Source organism: Oreochromis niloticus, linkage group LG4, assembly GCF_001858045.2.
Source record: "Oreochromis niloticus isolate F11D_XX linkage group LG4, O_niloticus_UMD_NMBU, whole genome shotgun sequence".
Taxonomy (NCBI): domain Eukaryota; kingdom Metazoa; phylum Chordata; class Actinopteri; order Cichliformes; family Cichlidae; genus Oreochromis; species Oreochromis niloticus.
The window spans coordinates 19,247,945-19,269,150 of NC_031969.2; the positions used below are offsets into that span (position 1 = coordinate 19,247,945).

The 21,206-nt window shown below is 42.5% G+C and overlaps 1 protein-coding gene across 1 annotated transcript; it reads right to left on the minus strand.

Moving 5' to 3' along the window:
• Positions 1-1,499: 1,499 nt before the first annotated feature.
• Positions 1,500-20,535, minus strand: gpr139 (G protein-coupled receptor 139). Its single transcript, XM_013264781.3, has 2 exons — positions 20,009-20,535; positions 1,500-5,279 (listed from the first exon to the last, which is right to left on the minus strand). Exons 1-2 carry the CDS (start codon positions 20,151-20,153, stop codon positions 4,267-4,269), a joined length of 1,158 nt encoding a protein of 385 aa, XP_013120235.2. The 5' UTR covers positions 20,154-20,535; the 3' UTR covers positions 1,500-4,266.
• Between the last annotated feature and the right edge of the window lie 671 nt (positions 20,536-21,206).

Consider the following 21,206-nt stretch of genomic DNA (forward strand, 5'->3'; position numbering starts at 1 on the left):
TGCTGCTGAGCGTGACTTTCAGTATCCACTGGTTTCGGCTCAAGGCCCCTAAATATACTGGTGAAAAAGATGGAGCGATACGCTGTGCACGAGGCATAAAAGACTCCAAGGTAATCAGTTAACAATTAATGAGGACACCTGAGAAATTAACTTTGAGCAAGTCCTTTTGCAAGCAAAGAGGGATGAGTAGGAGGAGCAAAGGAGGTGAGGAGCAGATGGCTACTCGCTCATTTGTTTGTTTTTCTGTTTGTTTGCATTCAGGAAAAAAAAAATCAATTTGTGTGGGAAAAAAAGAAATTGGAAACGAGAATGGACGGGCAATGTACTGAAAAGGCGGGAGAGCTGGAAGTTGGGAAATTGGGTTTACTCTGCTAAAAGAAATCTTTGATGGCAAAAGAAATTGGAAAGACTTCTATTGTATAAGCCCATAGCTGGAATTTGTACAACTGCAGCACTTGAAAATGTTTTTCAAGCAGTCCTAAGTCTTTTCAGCACAAAAGAAATGGAGGTTTTGGACACAGTTTTATCTCTCTGTGAGGAGTTCAGCCAGTTCACTGGTGGAATGAGAATTTCTTAATAAATGAGTTGGACTAGACTCATTATCTCTCATTTCCTCATCACCTATAGACACTCCAGATCCCTATGATAGTTCAGAAATCTGATTTGGTTTATCTGTGACATCATCAATTCTTGTGAAAACATGCCCTCCCTTTCATGTAAAATGTAACCAAATGCGCACCAAAGCCCAGTTTGGTGCCACCTGGGGTAAGTGGGCCCAGCAGATGTGCAAGTTAATATTTGTCAGCTATGAATGGGTGGATATGCTCAGTTTAACATAATATATACTGTTATATTGTGTTTGGAAATGTGTAAGGTTATTTGACTATCAAAAAACAAACGTTACAAGTCTATTTGCCATCAGATCCTTGTTAGAGTGATGATAAGTTTTACTTGATAGGAAAATATCTTCTTACCCCACTTTTATTGTCTCACCAAAGAAAGTTCAAGATTGATTTAATCATAAATGCACTATCAATGTATATTTTTTATTTTTTAATGTTTACAAGTGCACTCCAACACCAGCTATAAGACAACATTTAAAAACTATTTAATTCCCAACTCACTGCATAGTAATACTTGGCCATCACCCCTTCATGTACATTTTACTTTTTTAGCATCATTTCCAACATGCATGGAACAGCTAAGGAATACCGTGTTGTATTAATGAAGATGGTAAATGGACTGGTTTGCATGTGGTGCTCTTCTACTTCACAGGTAGAGTAGCTCTTCTTTTTTTCTATGTCTAAGTGCTTTTGTCTAACATTCACACTAAGATGAACACGTCAGGGACGACTTGGAGTTCAAGGATACATTGGCATGCAGACTGGAGCAGCCATGGCTTGCCCCACTAAACTTCTTGATTAGTAAATGACCTGCGCTGAATCTTGAGCTACCCAGATCGAAGAGTCTGTGTTAAGATTTACAATGGGTGGTAGGTGGCATAATTTAGTTAGGTGGTCCATAAGGCCTCAATGACACATAAAGACCCTCTGGTAACGTCTGGTTGCTAGGGAAAACATGCATTCCCTGAATGGTTGGTAAGCGCTTGCTGACCTTTGCAAGGTGAAATCGGTTATCAAAAGGATGATGCACCAAACACCTCTTTGTGGTTCCTTTGGTCAATAGCAGGTTGCTGCAGCTGTCTGAAGTTTGCATAAAAGATGCAAACTCTTGCTAACTACTACTTTTCTTATACAGATGAGGCATCAATTCTGTATCATTATTTAATTCCAGAGGCTTTTAAGTTATTTTTTTGCACTTGTTGGCTTGTAAAAGCCTACAAGTGACATTATTTATTTCACCATTCATTAACACAGAGAAGGCATCGTTTAAATGTGTTAAACATCTTTCTTTATGCAAACAGTAATATTAAAGTTCTTCATGACTGGGCCAAGTGTCCTCTTTTTTGGAAATCAAAACATGGTCACCCTAGGCAACTGAAACAATCTGTTAGCGACCAAAGCGATCGGATATACCTCTCTGTGACCAGTTTCACCCAGCGACTGCCAGCAACCACTGGTTAACTATGGAATACACATTTTTCCCTAGTAACTCACCGACTCATCCCTAAGGCTGTATGACAGGGGTTTAGCTATCGATTTCACAGACCTTTTTTTTTTCTGGTGACTAGTAGTTGCTGGGGTTAGGGGGTCACGGATTGGTCTCAAACTCTTCTTCTGCATCATGCAAAAGTCATATCACCAGCAGAGCAAATTTGCCTGCTGTCTCTCTGTGTCAGTTTCAGTCATTTAGGAGCCTGTTGAAGATTATAAGACACCCCAGCACGTATGCAAATCACGACACCTAGGAGTCTGGGCAAAACATTTGTATGTAATGAGTTGGGAATGAAAACAGGCTGTTTAAACATTTGTCTTATTTATGTCAATTATCAGGGTACAAAGAAGAAGGGAAAGCGATCTGCAATACATATATATATATATAAATACTTAATCACTGTGTTTTAGGGTTGTTAGCAGTCAGTTTTTGCTCTAATGGCTTCTAAAGTGCAAGCAAAGAAACGACATGCAGGCAGTCACGCCCTGAAGTGTCTCAGACAGTGTCTAACAAGAGTTTGGAGGGCACGACTTTATCAGCTATGACAGACACACCTCACATTCATCAGATTTAAAGCCTTACAGAAAGAAAGACGTGAGGTGTGTCATCCCTTCCAGGCAGGTATTAACAGAAATCTGCCCTTTGGCACAGCTCCATTCTCACTAGATAGATGAACACTTCTAATGCCCCAAGGTGTCTGCAGAATGGATGTGCATTGATCTCAATGCGCTCCGTCTGTGGGCAATACAGTACAGGGTTTGTGTGTGTGTGTGTGTATATGTGTGTGTTCTCATTTATGGTTTGTTACCAGGCAATACTGTGACAGAGTTGATGTACGTGACTATATTTCTGTATAAAATGTAACAGAAGTGCCATTGCCCAGCAGCAGAAAGAGCAGAGCTGAGCTGTGTCACCTTGGCCTTTAGACCAAATTCACTGCTGCATCACGGGAGCAAAAAAACAAAAAAACTTTGGATGGAGGGCAAAACCCCCCCAAACAAACAAATGGAGCAGCTTTTTCTGTCCTCTCTATCTTCCTCTCTTTCTCAGTCTCTTACAAAGATAAAGGGTTAAAGAGATGTTCAGCTACATTCATTATATTCTTCCGGTTAATGGCTAACAGTAAGTCACCGAGGACCATTAATAGTTAAAGAGGACTATCTACTTACAGCAGAAATTTCCTCATCCTAATACTGGAGAAGGGATTACTACATAAAATGACACCTTGGCACCACACCAACTCCAAGTCATATTTTTTTTATCTTTTTTTTTTTTGCAAAGCTACAATAACAGTCATATCTACCATCACATAAATAGTTTACCAACAATAAGCAGAGTGCCTATTCAGCCCACAACAGTCGAGCTTGGACGTTGGATGACTCGATCTTCCACAGCGAGCGCCGACTTGGAGGTGACCTGCACTGCTAGGGTGAACTCAGCACACGCAAGGGAAAGTCAGGGGAGGGCTTCTCGTTTTATGAAAGCCCTACTTAACATGCCGTTGAGACTCTTTTGCGTATTAAACTGGAAATGACAGCGCTGTTTTACATTGCTTGAGAAAGAGCGTGAGGACCGTGGGGCAGTGGGCACACTGTCAGTGGCTCTGCCTGAGTGAATCACCCCTCGAGGTGAGATGTTTAGTGCCCGCACTCTTACTGGAACTTTGCCTTTTGGAAATGACTCCCAGCAGCAAAAGACACAGCTGTTCGAAGCTCTTCATCAGCAGCGTGCAGCAGGGCCCGCAGTAAGTTTGACGCCCCACCGAGGGCTTGTTTATAGTTTTGTCAGTTTATATGTTACAAATGGTGGCTCATACTGAGTGCTAGATGGTGGTGATGTCTTTTTATCAGTCTACAGCCATCAGTTACTAACAGTAGATTTATTTTTTTTGCATGAAGGAAACCATCAACACCTATTCAGTGCTGGTCACTGCTTTGTGAATACTTTTTTGAACATCAGAAGCCTTGCTGGTTGTTTTTCCACCTTGCTTTGCTCAAAGGTAGTTGAACCGTTTGCTCACTAGGTGTTTTGACATTTTCAAGCCTTAAAAGATACAGGCAAAGCTGGTCACAATCGAGACAAGCCTGAATACACCCACTGCCCCATCCCTCCAGTGATTGAGGGTAGGGGAAGCTACTTGTGGCTAAGAGCTCAAGAGGAAATGCAGATGGGCTTCCCATTTTTGTCATACTGGTACACCAGCATCTTGATGCAGTGGGAGTTGGCTGGTGAGATCCAGGGACTGCTTGTGATGGAGAAGTTGTGGCTGGCGTAGAATGGCGGCGGCTGCTTCCGGCAGTGGACCAAGGCTCGCAGCACATTGGCTGCCATGCTCCGGAAACGCTTGCTGATGAAACAGTAGAGGAAGAAGTTGATCCCGGTGTTGAGCAGCGCTAGCATGTTTGCCAGATCTGTGAGTACGTGGAGCAGACGGCTGGCAGTTTGTGATGCCGGGGGAGACGAGTAGAAGTGGTAGAGGATCACGAGGGTGCGCGGTGCCCACAGAACAGCAAAAATGGAGGTGATGGCGAGGAGGATGGCGGTGGTCTTGCCGGTTGAATAACCACGCAGACGGAAACAGCTACGGCGTCTGCGCAGCTTACGCACAATGACGGCGTTGAGGGAGAAGAAGACCGTGCAGGGTAGGAGGTACACGGTGGCACAGTGGGCCCACACAAGGACGTGCTGGGCCACTGTTCTTTTGTCGCCCTCTTCTCCTCCTCCTCCTCCTTCTCTTCCGCCCCCTCCTCGATCACTACTACCCAGTCCATGAAGGCTGTGCCAAAACTCAGGCCACCAGTAGTAGGGAGCTGCAGAGAGCAAGCATCCAACGTAGACGGTGAATATCACTCTGCGTGTGCGGGCTGGGTAGGAGACCGTGTGGTAGCGAAGAGGATGACAAACAGCGATGTAACGATCAATGGTAAGAGGCACGGTGATCCAGATGGAGGTGTGGATGGAGGAAAACTCCAGCACCTGAACTGCGTTATTTAATGACGGAGGCAGCGGCGCTGCCAAAATAAAATCCTCCAATATAAAGTCAACAAAAACAATGAGGAACAGAACGAGGATGTCGGCGGCGGCCAGAGCCAGGAGATAATTGTAGGAGGACTTCTGACGACGCAGCACCAGCTGGGACAGGATTACCACGGTCAGGATGTTAGCTAGGAGGAGGAGGAAGGGGGATGCGGAAAGGTGAATGAAAGAAGATAGAGGAAATAGGGAAATGACGAGGAAGGAAAAAGTATGATGAGATCGGGAAAAGGTATGGGCATGGGTTAGGGCAGGGGAGGAAACAGAGAAATTGAGTGTTAGTGAGCAGATAATTGAAAGTGCTAGCAATAAACAAGACAGCAACAGAGAGGAAGTTGATAACAATAGAGATACTGCAGACAGGTGGGTGCTAACACAAGCTCAACACAAAAAGCAGACACCAAAATTAGGAGGCTAGAAAATTTAAACTGAGCAAAAAGGAAAAAAAGTCTTTCAGCACATCAACAGCACCACCTAAAAGCAGGTGTAAAAGCATGCCGAGTGAACTCTGTGCCCTGTGACATTTTCTTGCAGTTTCAGTCCACAGTATACAAAAATATTCAATTCTGTCATTATTCCCAGACAGTATTTTCCATGTTCAAACAGCTCCTACTCTGTAAACCTTCTCTGGTTTATTGATCCCCTTCATCTACACCTGCTGTGTGATTCCAGCAGCACCTGCCTGTGCCTTTGGCCAAATTGTTATCTGCAATAAAGAGCGAAGCCACAACAAAAACAGGAGGGCAGCGTGCAGCATCGCTGCCTTGGCAATTTGCTGAGTTCACTACTATGTGCCATCCTGCTGCCGGCAATTTCGGTCCTAAAACAAAGCGCAAAGGCACCCATCTCATCATTTGCCTCTCTTTTCGATTTTTATTCCATGTGCCCAACAAGCTCCATAATAACTTCTCGTCCAGCCTGCCAAGTTTCTCTCCCAACTGATTTATTACACATTTGTTTTACAGGTAAATACCCAAGGTGGAGTGTAAAAAGGCCTGAATGTGATTTAGCTCACGACTGCATTTAGTCTGACTGCTGTGCATCTGAGAGGCACCAGCACAGCTTTCTGGCTCTCACGTGGACCTGCACATCCCATTTCTCCAATCACTGCAAATTGCACATTGCTCCCAAGATAGTCCCATCACGTCAGCAAGGTTTATAGGCCTCGCTCAAACCCTTCCCAAACTTCGAGGGCACAGCACACAAAATGCACACTTGGCTTACACTATTATATGAATGGAAGTAAAGACTGAGACAAAGACTAAAATCAGTGAAATGAATCATCATCGTTGCTGGTACGTTTTAAAATTGAAAACATTTCATCATCGTTGATAAAAACATGAGCCCCCGAGTGTGAGGAAGGAGGGTACTTAATTTGACAGTTCAGTACACATCGTTTAATTGATTAACTGCTCATTCCAGTTTGTCTAATAAAATCTAATTGGGGACCTATGCTTCCACTTATTTTTTGTTACTTCTGTGAGGCGGCCTCTGTGTGCTGGTGTAGTGGGTGCAGTGCCTAGCCTCAAAGGTATTGATCAAAGCTGAATTCAAATGAGACCTTCTGGGATGCTACGTGTTTGTAGATCTGACATGGTCCCTGGGTCTTGGAGGAGGAATTTTGAGTGTTCTCGGATCCTTTTGTTTCGGGCATAATTCATACTCATATTTTATCCTTTGTTACTTTTGAAAATTAGGCTGTGTGTTGTTTATATTAGTATTTTATGTATTACTAACAAAAACCTGCCCTACGGATGTTTTTTTGCCAGGCCTGTGGAACTTTTTCATGTCAATCATATATGAAAACACACATCATGTTGTTCTTTTTATCGTCATTATATCACTCTGTATAGTCAGATGGAAAAATCAGCTATTCGTAAATACCAAAGAATGAATAATGTTTGCAAGATATATCTTCAGTGTATAAGAAAAAGCAATGACAGTTACAGGCCCTGTTATAATTAATCTCTTCATCCTGGTATTCTATGACAAATGCCAGTGGGGCTCCATGGTGCCAGGCAGTGAGAACAGGGCCCTCAGGCCACTCTCATGTAGTCAGTTTCTGATTGCCTGGTTAGACCACTGGTGTTTTGGGAGACACAGCAATCATTCTGGCAATGGCATTTATTGATGTGGCATCCTGGTGGAGTTGGACTACCTGTATAAGCTCTGTAGAGTCCAGGTATCGCCTCATGCTACCAGCAGTGACACTAACCCTAGTCAAATCTAAAACTGTTGAAAAAAAAAACAGTCAGAAAAGATGACAAGGGAAAAAATGTCAGTGGCCTCTGCCTGTAAAACTATTTGTTTTTTCATTCCTGTTGTTTCATTGTTGCCCCTCTAGTGCAATTGGAAATTTCATTAACACCAACGCATCTGAAACTAATTCACTCTGCTAGTTGACTGACTAGGCAGATATTACAGGAGGTTAACAGAATTGATGCTATACTGTGCTTTAAGTGTACCTTAAATTTTTTTGAGCAGTGTATTTCACCATCAACACAGCCTTTTATGACACTGACGAATAGTGCCACAGATTAGATACAGGAATGGGAGGAGATCCTCCTAGGACGCGACCCATCATCACATCAGAGACATGCCCAGATGTTGTGCATATAGACAGATGGGTGGCTAATCCAACCCTCAAAGGGATGAGGATTATGACTTTCACTGCTACGCCTGTGTTTTTAATAGACTACACAATGTATGTCAGTAAAAAGTTTTAGCCTGAATACTTTTTTCATCACGATAAAATGTGAGCTTTAGGTTTTCTCTTGCTTTCTCTTTCAGGTGCCAAATAGTCTAATTCCTTGTGATCTGTAAAAAACAAATCTGACTTAAACTCAATGCAAAACACATCTGTGATATTCTTGATGTCTTCTCAACCAGCTGAATGAATTTTTCTTAAAATATTTACAGTTTATTTCTATGACATTTTTCAGTATTAGTTTGCTAACAGTCATCTTCTGCTTGCTTAATTGGTGCATTGCTACCTGTGGTTTTTTTGTTGTTGTTTTTTTTAAATACACCAGTGCCACCAATTACACACTAGAAGAATAGATTGCAACCATCAGTAGGGCTGCTTATCAACTAAATGGGTTTCTAAGTGAAAAGTGGACTTTTCTTAAAAACTGTGCTGCATTATGCTCAGGATACCTTTAATGGACTCTGGCTATCAACTTTCAAAACCAAGGTTATCTATCTTCCTGAAACGCTGATGCTGACATTTTGAAAATAAATGTTATTTTTCCCTGAAAGCGATGATCCGTGAATTCTGTTTGCTACCACTTTATTTGAAGGGGTGTCACCCTGAGCCATGGGATGAGTCTTTTTTGATGTTTATGGCCGATGTCAGTGAGTGTTTTTAGGTCATTTATGTTATTTTAAACTAATACCAAAATGTTTTGAGACATCAATGTTATGATAACATGACATTACCAAAGGTTAGGGCACTGTATAACTGGGGTTTCATGCCTTGTTCAATCTGCACCGCTGTAGCTTAGGTCAAAGAAAACATTCAAGACACTTCAGGCAAAGTCTTACCTTCTGTTCTGATAATATTCAGTGAAGACAGCCATTTATTTAATGCATTTGAACCTTTTTTTTTCCCTCATAGGAACGTAAGTGCAGCGTGAAATTCAGAGACACGTTTTGAGTCACTTGTTTCCAGTTTATCCAGAGATTTCTATTTCATGCTCTATTAGTTCAATAACCTAACTAACGATAAAATACACACAACATTGCATTTGTGCTTTGCTGTTCCTGCATAACCCTCTTTAAGTCAAACCTGCCGGAGATGCATGAACATTACACTTTACACTACAGCTTCACAGACATCAAAGCACTCAGTGGCAGTCACTGTCCACACAGTGTGTGTGTGTGCGTGTGTGTGTGTGTGTGTGTGTTCTGTGATCCTTGTACCTCCCTCTGCAGTAATAGATCTGGGATTGGATTAAATATGGCAGCTTGAAGTCTGGTACATCACACTTCACAGCCTCTGCCGCTGTCAACTGATTAGAAATTACAAAGCCGGCTCTGGATAACGACTAAAGATGTGCAGAGGATGTGCAGCAGGCGACACAAACGCACATACAAATACATGTGCGGCTCCTCAAATGTGCATAAAAAGCACACAGATCATTAGGGAAGCACCAATTCATTAACAATCTATCAATAACCACAAATGAGATGTCAAAGCTGCTTACAACACCCAACAACTTAACACATATCAGTCACATCACAATTGCACAGCTCACTAACCTCTCCACAGCTGAGTCGCTTCATCTTAAATCTTGTCTGACTGTGTCATCGATTCTTTGGGTTTAAAGCTGCTTGTTGTTGTTTTTTATTTTAATTTTGGTAGATCAGTCCAGTTTACACGGGTCAAATCATACAATAAGAGATGTGGTACTTAATCGTTTGCACTATGAGGTTTATATTAACCCTAAATGAGAGACAGTATAGCGATTTTGTGTCATATGAAGGTGTTTTAATCTTTTCCCTTTGATCTGACAAACCTTTAATAACAAAAAACACCTGATTTTCTTTTTATTTGACTGTTGGCAGTTGATTTGGGTAATGGAGGTCACGTTTGGTTGGTTGCTCCCAGTTACTGAGCACAGTGTTGTTGCTGTTTGCAGGACATTAAGTCAAAGTCAGTGCATTGATTTTTAGACTAAAAAAACCCCATTTGGATCTTGGTAATCGGCTAACTGAGTTACTGTCTGAAGGAAAAATGTCATGTCCTTGTTCTGGCTTCTTAAACGTATGGCTTTGCTATAGTTTTTTGTCATTCATAGCATTTTGAATACATGTGGGATTATTGACCAGATAAATTTTACTTTAGGTTAACAAGCCAACAATGCTCAGGGCCTAGGAGATGTCACTGGGGTCATACTGACATAAAAGTACACTTAGTGACGCCATGATTTTATTTATATGTAGGCTAATTGCTTTTTGTTTTGCTTCCTTACTCAGTGTAACATTGTCTTTTGTACTTGTCTAGTCACATGACTCTTAAGTACTTTTACTTTATCATTACGGTCATCACATCATCTTTTTTCCAACTCGGAAATGGCTTTATTTGGATGAGAGGATATTAGTAATCTGCATCCATAACTGTGTGAGGACTCAAAATTTCACACACTGGGCTGTACTATACAGCAAGCTATATTACTGGTCAGATAATTTATTCAAAACGCTTCAGAAATCACTAATATCACAAACATGGTCAACAGGTCCAGTTTAGTTACCCATACCTCAACTGACAACAGCTAACGGCTTAAGATGACCGCATTGGTAGCACTGTTAACCATCGCTGTGAGTCCATCGCCATTACAGTGGTGCTGAGGGCTTGCCAGACAGTATTTTCCTTAGCGATAGACCTCATGACTCAGACAAAACCTCCATATCTGAGCTGATATAGGAATTGAAAAAATGGGAATTGGAAGCAAAGAAATCACTGAGTTGTTTTCAAAGTTTTCACCAGAAAACTATATAAGCTATATAATCTGGTAATATCTGAGCTTTTACGCTAATACAGTATCATTCAAATGGCGAAAAAAAAAATCCACTCCTGTCTTCAACCTACCACTACTGCGAGGTTACAAAAATTGAGAGGTGCATGACCTGGCAAAACAACACTGAAGTCTGGCTTGTGCTCTGGTGCTGCCATTCGTGAAGGTGACAACAGTGTGAATAATGAACTCTTTAGTCACAGCCCCCTGTCACTCCAAACAGCCACACCTGTAGTAATGTATAATGTTAATCCTGCAATTTAACCAGCCAGCAGCTGGTGAATGTTTTTAGACAAGTCAGTGTGTTCCATGCAAACTATGGGGAACAGCAGGAATCTGCTAGCGAGCAAAGCAATCACAAGGATGTTTTCATGAAGCAGTCAAGGAATGCACGTTTTTTTCCTTAGTGACTGGTGGTTGCCAGGGAGCCACTGACCAATCTGTAGACCTGTGTAACTGGGGCTTAAGCAATCCATTTCCTGGGGACTGTCATCAGTCACTGGGAAATGATTGGTCTTTTTTTCCCCCTGATGCTACCAGACCTAGGGGAAATGTGGACCAGCAGCAAGCGGCACACAGGCTAGAGAGCACTGCGTAGCCAATTATAAAAAACTGTGGATTAATAGAGAGGACCCTGAAGTTAGCGTCTTGCTCATTTATTTCTGAGCTACCATTCATTCACTCAACATATACACACAGTACAAGTCACATTAAACCAAGCATTCTCTAAATAGTTACAAAATGCAAACTTTCAAAAGCAAAAAACGCAAATTAATTCAAAATAATTTTACTTATTCAAATAGGCATAACTTAAACAGAACACAAAACACGGCTAAAAGATAACTTTCAGCATAACTCAAATAGTTCATTTAATGTTCACACAACATTCCCACAACATTCGCGCCATATACGCCATTACTCTTGAACATGGCGTTTATGGGGATTGGTTCACTCTTAGAGCCTCAAGTGGTGATTCAAGGAACTGCAGTTTTTGGCGCTTGCAGCTGGCTTCATTATAGCCTCTTTTTCCACTAGTACCTACTCAGCTTGAATTGATGGGTGTTTTAGGGTATTATACAGGTATTTTGGTAAACATAGCTTCTATTCTACGTGTTTGGGGAACATGAACAGCGTTTTGGATCACTGAAAACTGAGTTTTCAAAAGAATTCCTGCCATGGTAACAATTTACATGCGTTTATATGTGAATTCGGAAAACTGAGATTTTGTTCTGCAATGTCTAAAGTGTTCATCTCTTTTTCTGACGCCACACTGTGTGCCATGCTATTGTTTGCAGCTTTCGATTGGCAGATATTTCTTCGCAGTTTGGGTTCTATTTTTCTCTTGACAGTACTTGAGATTTTATTTTTGGGGTTTGTGTTGATGAAGATATTGTAAATAAACTCAAAAAGTACCCATTTGAAAAAATATGTGCATTTCGCTTTATTATTTTGATGTTGGATTTTCTTTTATTATTGTAGATTCTCACAAAAAAAGCCACCTTAAGGCAACTTTTGTGATTTGGCCCTATATAAATAGACAGTGTTGGGGAGTAACAGAATACATGTACCAGTGTTACATATTTAAAATACAAAATATAAGTAATGATACTCTGGTACATTTAAAATACGTGATAATTACAATACAGTTACTTTGTTGAAATAAATGGATAACATGGCGGTCTTTTCCTGTTTCATATGTCAGGCTGTCCCCTCTCTTTCCCCTCTCTAATTTTGGTAATTCCACGCTGGTGGAAACTAATAAGAGGCTCTAATGTAAGTGTCCTGTTGGTGGCGTCAGTTACACAATGGACCCAGAGCCACCACAACAGAGCCAGCAGTGCACGGGCAGGAATGCATTTCTTACTTGGAAATTCCGACACCACTTCACATTTAAAGAAGAAAGGGATGGGTGAAATCTGACCGTGCAATGTAGGTAAGCTGCTCTCAGCGTCAAAATACTCCATCTCCAACCTAAAGAAACATCTGGAAGTAAGTTCTTTTTTAAAAAACTAACATTACCCTGCTGCAACTACCTTGTTTTAGTTGTGGTAGCTACCTGGGTTATTTGCCACTTCAGTATCTTCGATGTACTATTGCTGTGTGATTTATTACTATTACTGAAGGCTACTCGCCAGCGAGCTAACATTGTTAGCTGGTGTTTGCTGGGGTTAGTTCATAGACTGCAGACTGTTAGACTTGATAGCAACCAGCTAGCTGCAGATAATCATGTGCAGTTCTGAAAGCAGACAAAAAGAAAACATATCACTGACACAGAATTAGTTTTCTACACGAGATTACTACAAAAAGTGCAGCCTTACCTAATGTCCACCCTACTGTTACTCATTTTATATTGAGATTTAAAAATCTAGCTGGTATTGGTGTGGCGAGTAGCCTTCAGTAACAGTAGTAAATCACACAGCAATAATACATTCATGTAGTTGTAAAAAGCATGATAATATATTAAGTAATCCAAAGTATTCAGAATACTTTACTCACATTGAGTAACTTAACGGAATACGTTACAAGTATTCTGTAATCTGTAGTGGAATAGATTTTAAAAGTAACCTTCCCAACACTGTAAATAGATTTATAATAGAATAGAATAGTGGGGTTAGGTTAAGTGTGAATATGAGTGTGGTTGGTTGTCTGTCTGTCTGTGTTGACCCAGCCCTGTGACCCTGATAAGGATAAGCAGAAGAGGATGGATGGATGAATTAGTTTGTCTTATCACTGCATTTTTATGGGAAAATTTTATTGCTAACGTTGTGCTGATGGAGATCCATTACAAATCAAACACATAATGGACGTCACCTTCAATCCGTTGCCTCACGTTCTCTATTGTACCTCTGCCCATCAGTTTTCCTGTCTGTGTACATACTGCTGAACAGAGGGGGAGTGACATAAAATGGAAACAGTGAGGTGTTGACTGTCACAGGCTGGGCATTATTCTGTTTGGGCTCCCCAGCGAGGCAGGGCACTCTACAAACAAACAAAGGGGATCTGTTGAGAGCTTGACATTTCCATTTAGCCTGAGCCACCCTGCACTGGGTTGCCTATTCATTTCAATTGACTCCTGCTCTTTCCGTCGTCTCTGGAGCGGGGGTAGATCTGCTCGGCATTCAGGTGGTATGGGGTTGCACATGCGGGGCTCGTCTCAGCAGGAACAGGGGAAGCCGAGGTCCAGAGAGGTACACCGTGTACGCACAGAAAGGCACATGCAACAGAAAAACATTCACCATCCTTTCCTTTTGTGTTTTTGTGGGAGAAGAAAATAAGCGTTTCCAGCCGAGAAGAGATTAGAATAACCTGTTGGACGGATAATCGACTGTGCTGTGTCTGTCTACTTTTGATTGTGTGTGTTTGCACGGGTGACTACTTTGTTGATCTGTGTGCCTTTATGCATGTCTCAGCTCCCCCCGCTGCGCCCCTAATATAACGAGGGACAGGGCCATTGACGTTATTTAGCGGGAAAAGGGAAGGCAGAGTGTGCTCCCTGAGGTGTGTAACGAGGCTGACTCATCCCACCACTAAAGGGACGTGTTCAGGCGGGCTGTCGACAAATGACACAGCACAGTTTAACCCCTCACAACAGCAAGTATAGCATGAGAGACTGACACGTTCTTATACAACTGTCATCAAGTTTTCTCACGGGCCCCATGTAAAGCAGGAACAATATTGTAAAAAGGAAATTATGATCTAAAAAAAGAGAAGCATTGCATCATTGCAATTAGGGAATTTTTCTCCCCTTTATAATCTTGGAGGAAATCGAGGTTAAGCTTTAATGGCTTTTCCGGAGGCTAATAAGAATAGGGTAAAGTGTGATCTGAGGAAGGTGGCAGGTGAGTGAGCAGGGACAGAGACAGACAGAGGTATCGAGGACGGGCGGCAGGAGGAAAGGAAGCGAGGTGAGAGACAGAGAGTGGGTGAATATCAAAAGCTTGCTTCAAAGGTCACGGCACTTTGTTCCTGATGACCAGCATTTCCCTTTTGTCTTTCTCTAAGTGTCAGCCCGGACATGAAGGAGGGCGATTCCTTAATTTCTTCCAAACCAAAAAACAGGGGTGCATCCCCACTACAAAGCAGTGAAAAGCACACAGGGAAGATAAAAAATGATGGTTTCACAGAGGGGCTTTTTTTTTTTTTTTTACAAAGCATTCATTTGCATTCAGTATGGGATTTAAATGCAGTGACAGTCAACCTGATTCCTGATGTGTGAGGTGAGTGCTAACAGAGGATTTCAGAAGAAGCCCAAAGGAGAAATAAATTCAATAACATAAAGCTAAAAATGAGAAAAATCAGAGAAGGGGAGACGGAGATGTGTACTGAAACTGAATATTTAAGTTTAATGGGCACATTAAGAGAAAATAAGCCCTCTCCCTATGTGCTGCTAATGATATTGATGCGACTGCAGTGCTTTGCTGCCTGCTCACCTTAACAGCCATTCATTTTACAGACAGGCCACAGTGAGTCAAGGTTTGGGCACGACTGTCCTCACATCAAGGCTAAGGCTGCCGCCGGTGATGAGGTGCAGGTATTGTGCACTGCATGACAAAGACCTGCTATTAATGTTTTAAGGATCAGTAAACTAAATCAGCAATTGTAATGTTCACCTAAGGAAAATGTAGCACGTGTGATTGAGTGTGATGTGTGAAAGAAAGAAAAGGAGCACATTTGATAATAGATGTGAGGAGGGAAGAAGGGGAAACAGATAGAAGATCAGGAGTGTTAAGCATTAAAAGCCATCTAATTAGCAAATAGATTTATATGTTACTGCTGTCCAAAGACTTACACATATTGAGTTTGCTGTATTCTCTGCAGCCGTGACAGCATTTTGCTGCCCACTGGTCAAATAAAGTCAGTTCTGTCACAGCACATCTCTGATTTATTGCCTCAAGCAACACCTCCCTCCTCTCTAGCCTCCTCTGTTCTCCCGCGCCCTCTCTGGCCCATCTCCCCCATGACAAGCTCTCTCTCTCTCTCTCCCCCTATCTTTCTCTGCTTTCTTAAATCAGTACTTGAAATTTGCTCATACTTCAGGATATACCCTCACATCCATTTCCTTTGCATGCCCCACCTATTATCAAAAAACGTCTTTAGAGTGATTGGATTTTTATCAACAAGTTACCAACCCACTGCAGACGTCCCGTTGCTGGTGCAGATTGACAGATCAATAACTCAAACTGAAAATCGATGTGGGTCCGTCTCTTCATTATCCTAAACAGCGGCCGACACCGGCCCCCTTACACTGCAACATGGAGGCAGGGGTTGTTAGTGCTGAACCTTCCCAACCTTCCCCCCCCTGGGTGGATGCAAGAGTGTGAGTGGGAGGAGACACCTGAACACACTCACACTTGTGAGAGGCAGTATAACTGTGAGGAGCTTTGAGGAGCGGCGAGGTACCATGCAGAAATGTGAGCACACATATGTTTGTGCACAGGGGGTCAGGGAGGAATCCCATGGGAGCTTTACAGCAAGCGACTGAAAACAGCACATGTGATTCTCTTTTCCCACAATGTTGAAAGTAAAGCAACAAAAAGAGCATCATTTTCTGTTCTCCCACTGAAACGGCTGAAGTGCTTTTTCTTTTTACTGAGATAACAGTCTCAGTGTTTCCAAGGTCAAAAATGTGCTCCATTCTTTGACAGTGTGCAGACCTGGAGTTGAATTGGTCTGCCAGAACATTTATTCAGCTACTGAACATCACAACCATTTTAAGATGCTTTACTCAAGCGTGCAAATGAGACCTGCTGTGCTAATGTCCAACTCTATATTTTTAAGTGGCATGGTGCGAGTCGCAATTCAGAATAATCTTTACGTGTCTTGTGCAGACCCTTAGTTCTTATGCTGACTTTCTTCTAATTTCTTCTTACTGTAGGATTCATGCTTCAGCAGGAAATCTATGGCATAGCTCCATGGTAACTGCAAACCTCTCTGAAACCTTATACTGTAACCTATGGCGTAACCTGATGAGCACCTTAGTAGAATGGTAACAGTACCGTCGATTCCTCCTGTGCATTTACTTTTTCACTGCAGTTTTATCCTTTAGAGAATAACAATCATCATTTTAATATAAGGAATAATAATCTAAAATAATGAATATAAGGACTCAAAAATGTCAGCGCATACCTGGAGAGAGATTGCTGACAAAACCCAAGACGAAAAAAAAAAAGTATTTTATTTCCTTCTGTCGGCGATGACCACACAGTAATAAATACATAATGCACCAGAACAAACATAAATGCTGGCAACTATTTCTTTTATAGCCTATAGCACTTTAAATAACAGAAGTTGACCTAGAGTGCTTTATAGACAGACATGTTTATATTGTAACACTCCAAAAAAAATTAGTTTTAAAAGACATGAAAATCTAAAAGGTGTGTTTTGATGTTTGTTGTGTTTTTGCTGATTTAACATTACACACTGATCTGCCTGATCTACTATTGCTGATACTTATATCGGTAATGGTATCAGCAATACTGGCCCTGTTTTTACTTGGTATCTGCTCAATACCAAAACTTGCATATCATAGGCTCTGCACCAATTCGCCGGACAAGTCTAAAACAGGCCTTATTGGCTACCAAAATCACATTTAAAAACCAAGTGGGTGGGGCTTCTGACAGCCCCACCCACACAAAACCACTTACTGTTACATAGATACACAGATGCTGTACTGTGTTGTAGACTGTCTTGTATGGAGTATAATGGGCCGATGTGTAGAATAGCTTTATCTCAATGGGGACAGTGTGTCATGAGTTTACTGTATTGTGCGTTACCCCATCATTCAAGCCCAAACGCTGTGCTTGTTTTGGTAAAATTATCTTTTACGACTAATTAAATGAAGTTTTAATTGTTAATTATTGGAGGCAATAGAGTTTAATTTAATCTCCTTAGCGGCTTTGTGCCCTGCTGCATTATCTCGGGGCGCAGGCATTTCATTAACGGGTTTTGCGTGTTTAATTTGGATGCAGAAGTCTTCAGGCGAACGCAAAATGGCTTCTGTTTGCAGAAAGGGCTGATGAATCACCAGGGGAAGCTGGATTTAAAATGTGTAGGTACAGGTCAGTAAACAGCTCCATAAACAACAGATTGTGTTTGAGAAATGTTGGACTGTGTTGGCCCAGACATTAGGGGGACCCTTTCTCGAGGACCCACTTATGTCACACAGCATTGTTCATTAGCTGATGGCTTCCCACTCCACAATTTGTGCCTCACCGGCGAACGCTCTGAGACATGCTGTACTTCACCTCTGTAATTCCATCATGTCAAAGGAAGAGCCAGAGAAACTACGCCTTCATTGTACTGCTTGCTATGCCACCACACGTCTGCTCTGTCTCAAGCAGTGTGCTGTAGTGAGTGGAGAACGAAAGAGAGCGGGTTAGCGATTAATTAAAAATGTGGCAATTCGTTTCAGCTTTGTCGTCTGTAGCACCCCGAGTCGGGGCTCAGAGGTGCTACTTCAGCCAGCTCGGCTGTTATTAATCTCTCCCTCTCTATTAGTGCTCTGATCTTTCTCTCCTAACTCCACTTTTCTTCTTCTTCTGGGTGTCCGCATCTTCCATTTTTTTGACTCGCTCCCAATTCATCTGCTTTTTGTTCCGCATTTTCAATTCATCATTTCACTATAGGTCACAGTAATCTTTCCCGGCCACTCCACTTGCGTAATCCCTTTTCTTATCGCCTTCTTCCCGCCTTGCTGTGACCCCTGTCTGCCCGCCGCACTGCAGGTCAAAGTCAGTCTGCACGGATGCGATGCTGCCTCGCTAAAACCTCATTTCAGTTAACTAATGAATCACTGGCTGACGATCAAATTAACAGCCTCCTTTCCTTCCTATGTGTCTAATATGTGTGGTTCTGCGGGTCACGCTGCTACTACTCACACATGCTGCGCTCATGAAACATTCATGATTCAGCTTGAGTGGAACGAGCTGTGTCATAATGATTGAATAAGTCGAACCTGCTGCCGCAAAGTATCAGCCCGCTGCACTCAACTCAGCCATTAATTCAGACGACTATTGTAGGATTGCCTTACACTCTCAGGTTATTGTTACTCAGTGATTAAACAACCAGCTTCAATCCAATTTGTAAAGACGACTCAGCAGCAGAATCAAATAAAATTTCGGCAGAAAACGACAGCTAAGTAAATTGCTTGCTCTGCCATCCAGGGGAAACAATTAAGCGAGGTTTGATCAGAAAGAACGACTTTTAGTTTTACAAGACAGCAAATCTCTGGAGCGACTGCAGTCTTGGCACGCGAGAGCTTTTCACTTTGCAATGCAGATCTGTTTTGAACCAGCACAGCTTAGCTTGTTGATAACATCTCACTCCCAATCTTTATCAAGGAAAGAGGTTCGGCGCTAAAGAAGATGTGTTAATCGCGAAGATTAGCATGAATAAGGCATCAGAGGACAGTGCTGCTGTTCACCAAAGTGAGTCCACGTCATGTCAGAACTCCCAATAAATCAGATCATAAAATTGAGGTTAATTAGTGTAACCTCTGAATTATGTTTTACGCTCTTTAATCACAGATTGACTTCAGTTTTTGGGTAAAAGCAGAGAGTCCAGTGGGTCTTCAGCTAATCTCTGATTAGGCTTCAGCACTTTTCCTCTTTCATCTGACCTCCAGGTTTTCTGTCTGTGTCTCTGGCTGTCTCTGTTACACACACACACACCTCACTTTGCCTCCCTGTGTGAGACTAGGTCAGTGCTCATAGATCACGCATTGGGACGGAGACAGTAAATGGGTCTGACAGTGTCTGTGAATGGACCAATCATTCAATGGTATAGACACGAGAAGGGAGTGTCATTAATTCAGGTCATAGAGAAGAGACATGTAACACATACATACAACCTCATCCCAGAGGTCAACCCATGAGTCCCACAATTTGTGATGCAAACATACATATGCCAGCTCCAGATTAATAAAGAAAGATGTCATCTCTTAGTTTAAGATCAAATTTCTGGGAAATATTAGAAGAGAGTAATTTCACTTATCAATATGTCCTTCCCTATTATCCCTGAATCTTTCCAAGTAAGAGGCAAAAGCATAAGAAACTTCAGATGGACACAAGCACAAACACATACATACTTAGTGCATGTGCACGCACAAGTGTTGGCCACAAGGTCAGGCTGATGAATCAACAGTATGTGTGTGCATGAAGTGACAGTCGGGAGCAGCTGTGCACGACTCTCTCACTTAGTCCTGCAGGTAAGTGCACAACAAATCAAGATGCAACACTGCACTCCACCAAAGCCAGACTGTCATCAAAAAACGTGAGCAAATTAACACAGAATAAGGCATGCAGGTGTGCAGACACAAAGAATACACTCATGTGCACGTCTCTTACCTGGTAGGCCAAGACAGAGCAGGACACTATAGTAGATGACGGGTAGTGGTCCGAGAGGGCATCCCTGGGCAGCCTCAGAGGGATTCTGCCCCGTGCTCCAGGTGCTCCCGTTTGGGGAAAAAACAGGGAAGTGGCTGTGCTCCATGGCCTCTTCCTGGTCCTCTTCCTCAGCTGAGCTCAGTGTCAAGAAGCGTGCTGCCCACAAGATCGAACCGCCTGGACGCCGGTTTTGGGGAGAGGGTGCTCTGTCCTTGGGTGCCAATCAGCATGAGTGTGTGTATGCGTGCGTTTGGCAAGACCGCAAGGTTGAGTGAGTGAGTGAGAAGGAGGGAGGAATGGGAAGAGATGGAGGAGAGCGAGATAGGCAGCAGACGGGGGAGATGCGAGGGATGATATGTGTTAGTAGGTGACGGAAAAAGGAAGGTGGCGAGAGGAGCTGAGAGGGAGGCGTGAAGAGGTGAGTGTGAAGGTAGAAGTGGAGAGGGGAGGATGCTGCCTGAGTGTGTGAGCGAGGGGAATGAGAGCGAGTCGGGAGCGCAGCGGGGAGGAGGAGAGAGGGAGGGCAAAGAAGAGGGAAAGAGAAAGGGCAGAAAGAGAGGGAGGGAGAGACGGAGACTGAGAGTGGAGGCAGCAAGCGGGATGAGGATGAGGGGAGGTGGAAGGATGCTTAAGGAGAGAAATAGGGGTTTGAGGGCAGAGAACATAAAGAGATCATAAAACTGATGGGGAGCCAGATGTGACAGACGAGAAAAGATAAATGGGGGGTTAAGTCAACTGTGGAAAAGGACATAGTGCATTTGCCCTTGTCATTGTGTTTGTTTTCTGTCAATGTGTCTCTTCATTGCTTGGTGGCTTTCTGCAAACATTTGATTGCATATCGAGTTAAGGGACAGATCACAAGATGGGTCCACTAGTCTTTAAAATGTCTTTACATCCACAAGCCAATTTGCACATCCTGAATGTCACACGGAGTATAATTACATATGACCAGACTTGCGTGTGCATGTAGGTGTGTGTGTGTGTGTGTGGTGGGAAATGGGGGGTTGGGATTGGCTGCACAGTCTAATTCTAATGCAGTGTGAACAGTTTAAATCTCCAGCTAAAATGTGCTAATGAACTCTAGGCTGACACTTAAAAACTCAAATATTCCACCTTAAGACAGATTCCAATTTCTGGTTCATCAGTTGGTGTGACAGCA

Excerpts from the sequence above, each read along its gene's own strand:
- gpr139 (XM_013264781.3), bottom strand. The coding sequence starts at position 20,153 with ATGGAGCACAGCCACTTCCCTGTTTTTTCCCCAAACGGGAGCACCTGG. Across the intron at positions 5,280-20,008 it reads GCTCTGTCTTGGCCTACCAG|CTAACATCCTGACCGTGGTA; the intron begins GTAAGAGACGTG and ends TCCTCCTCCTAG.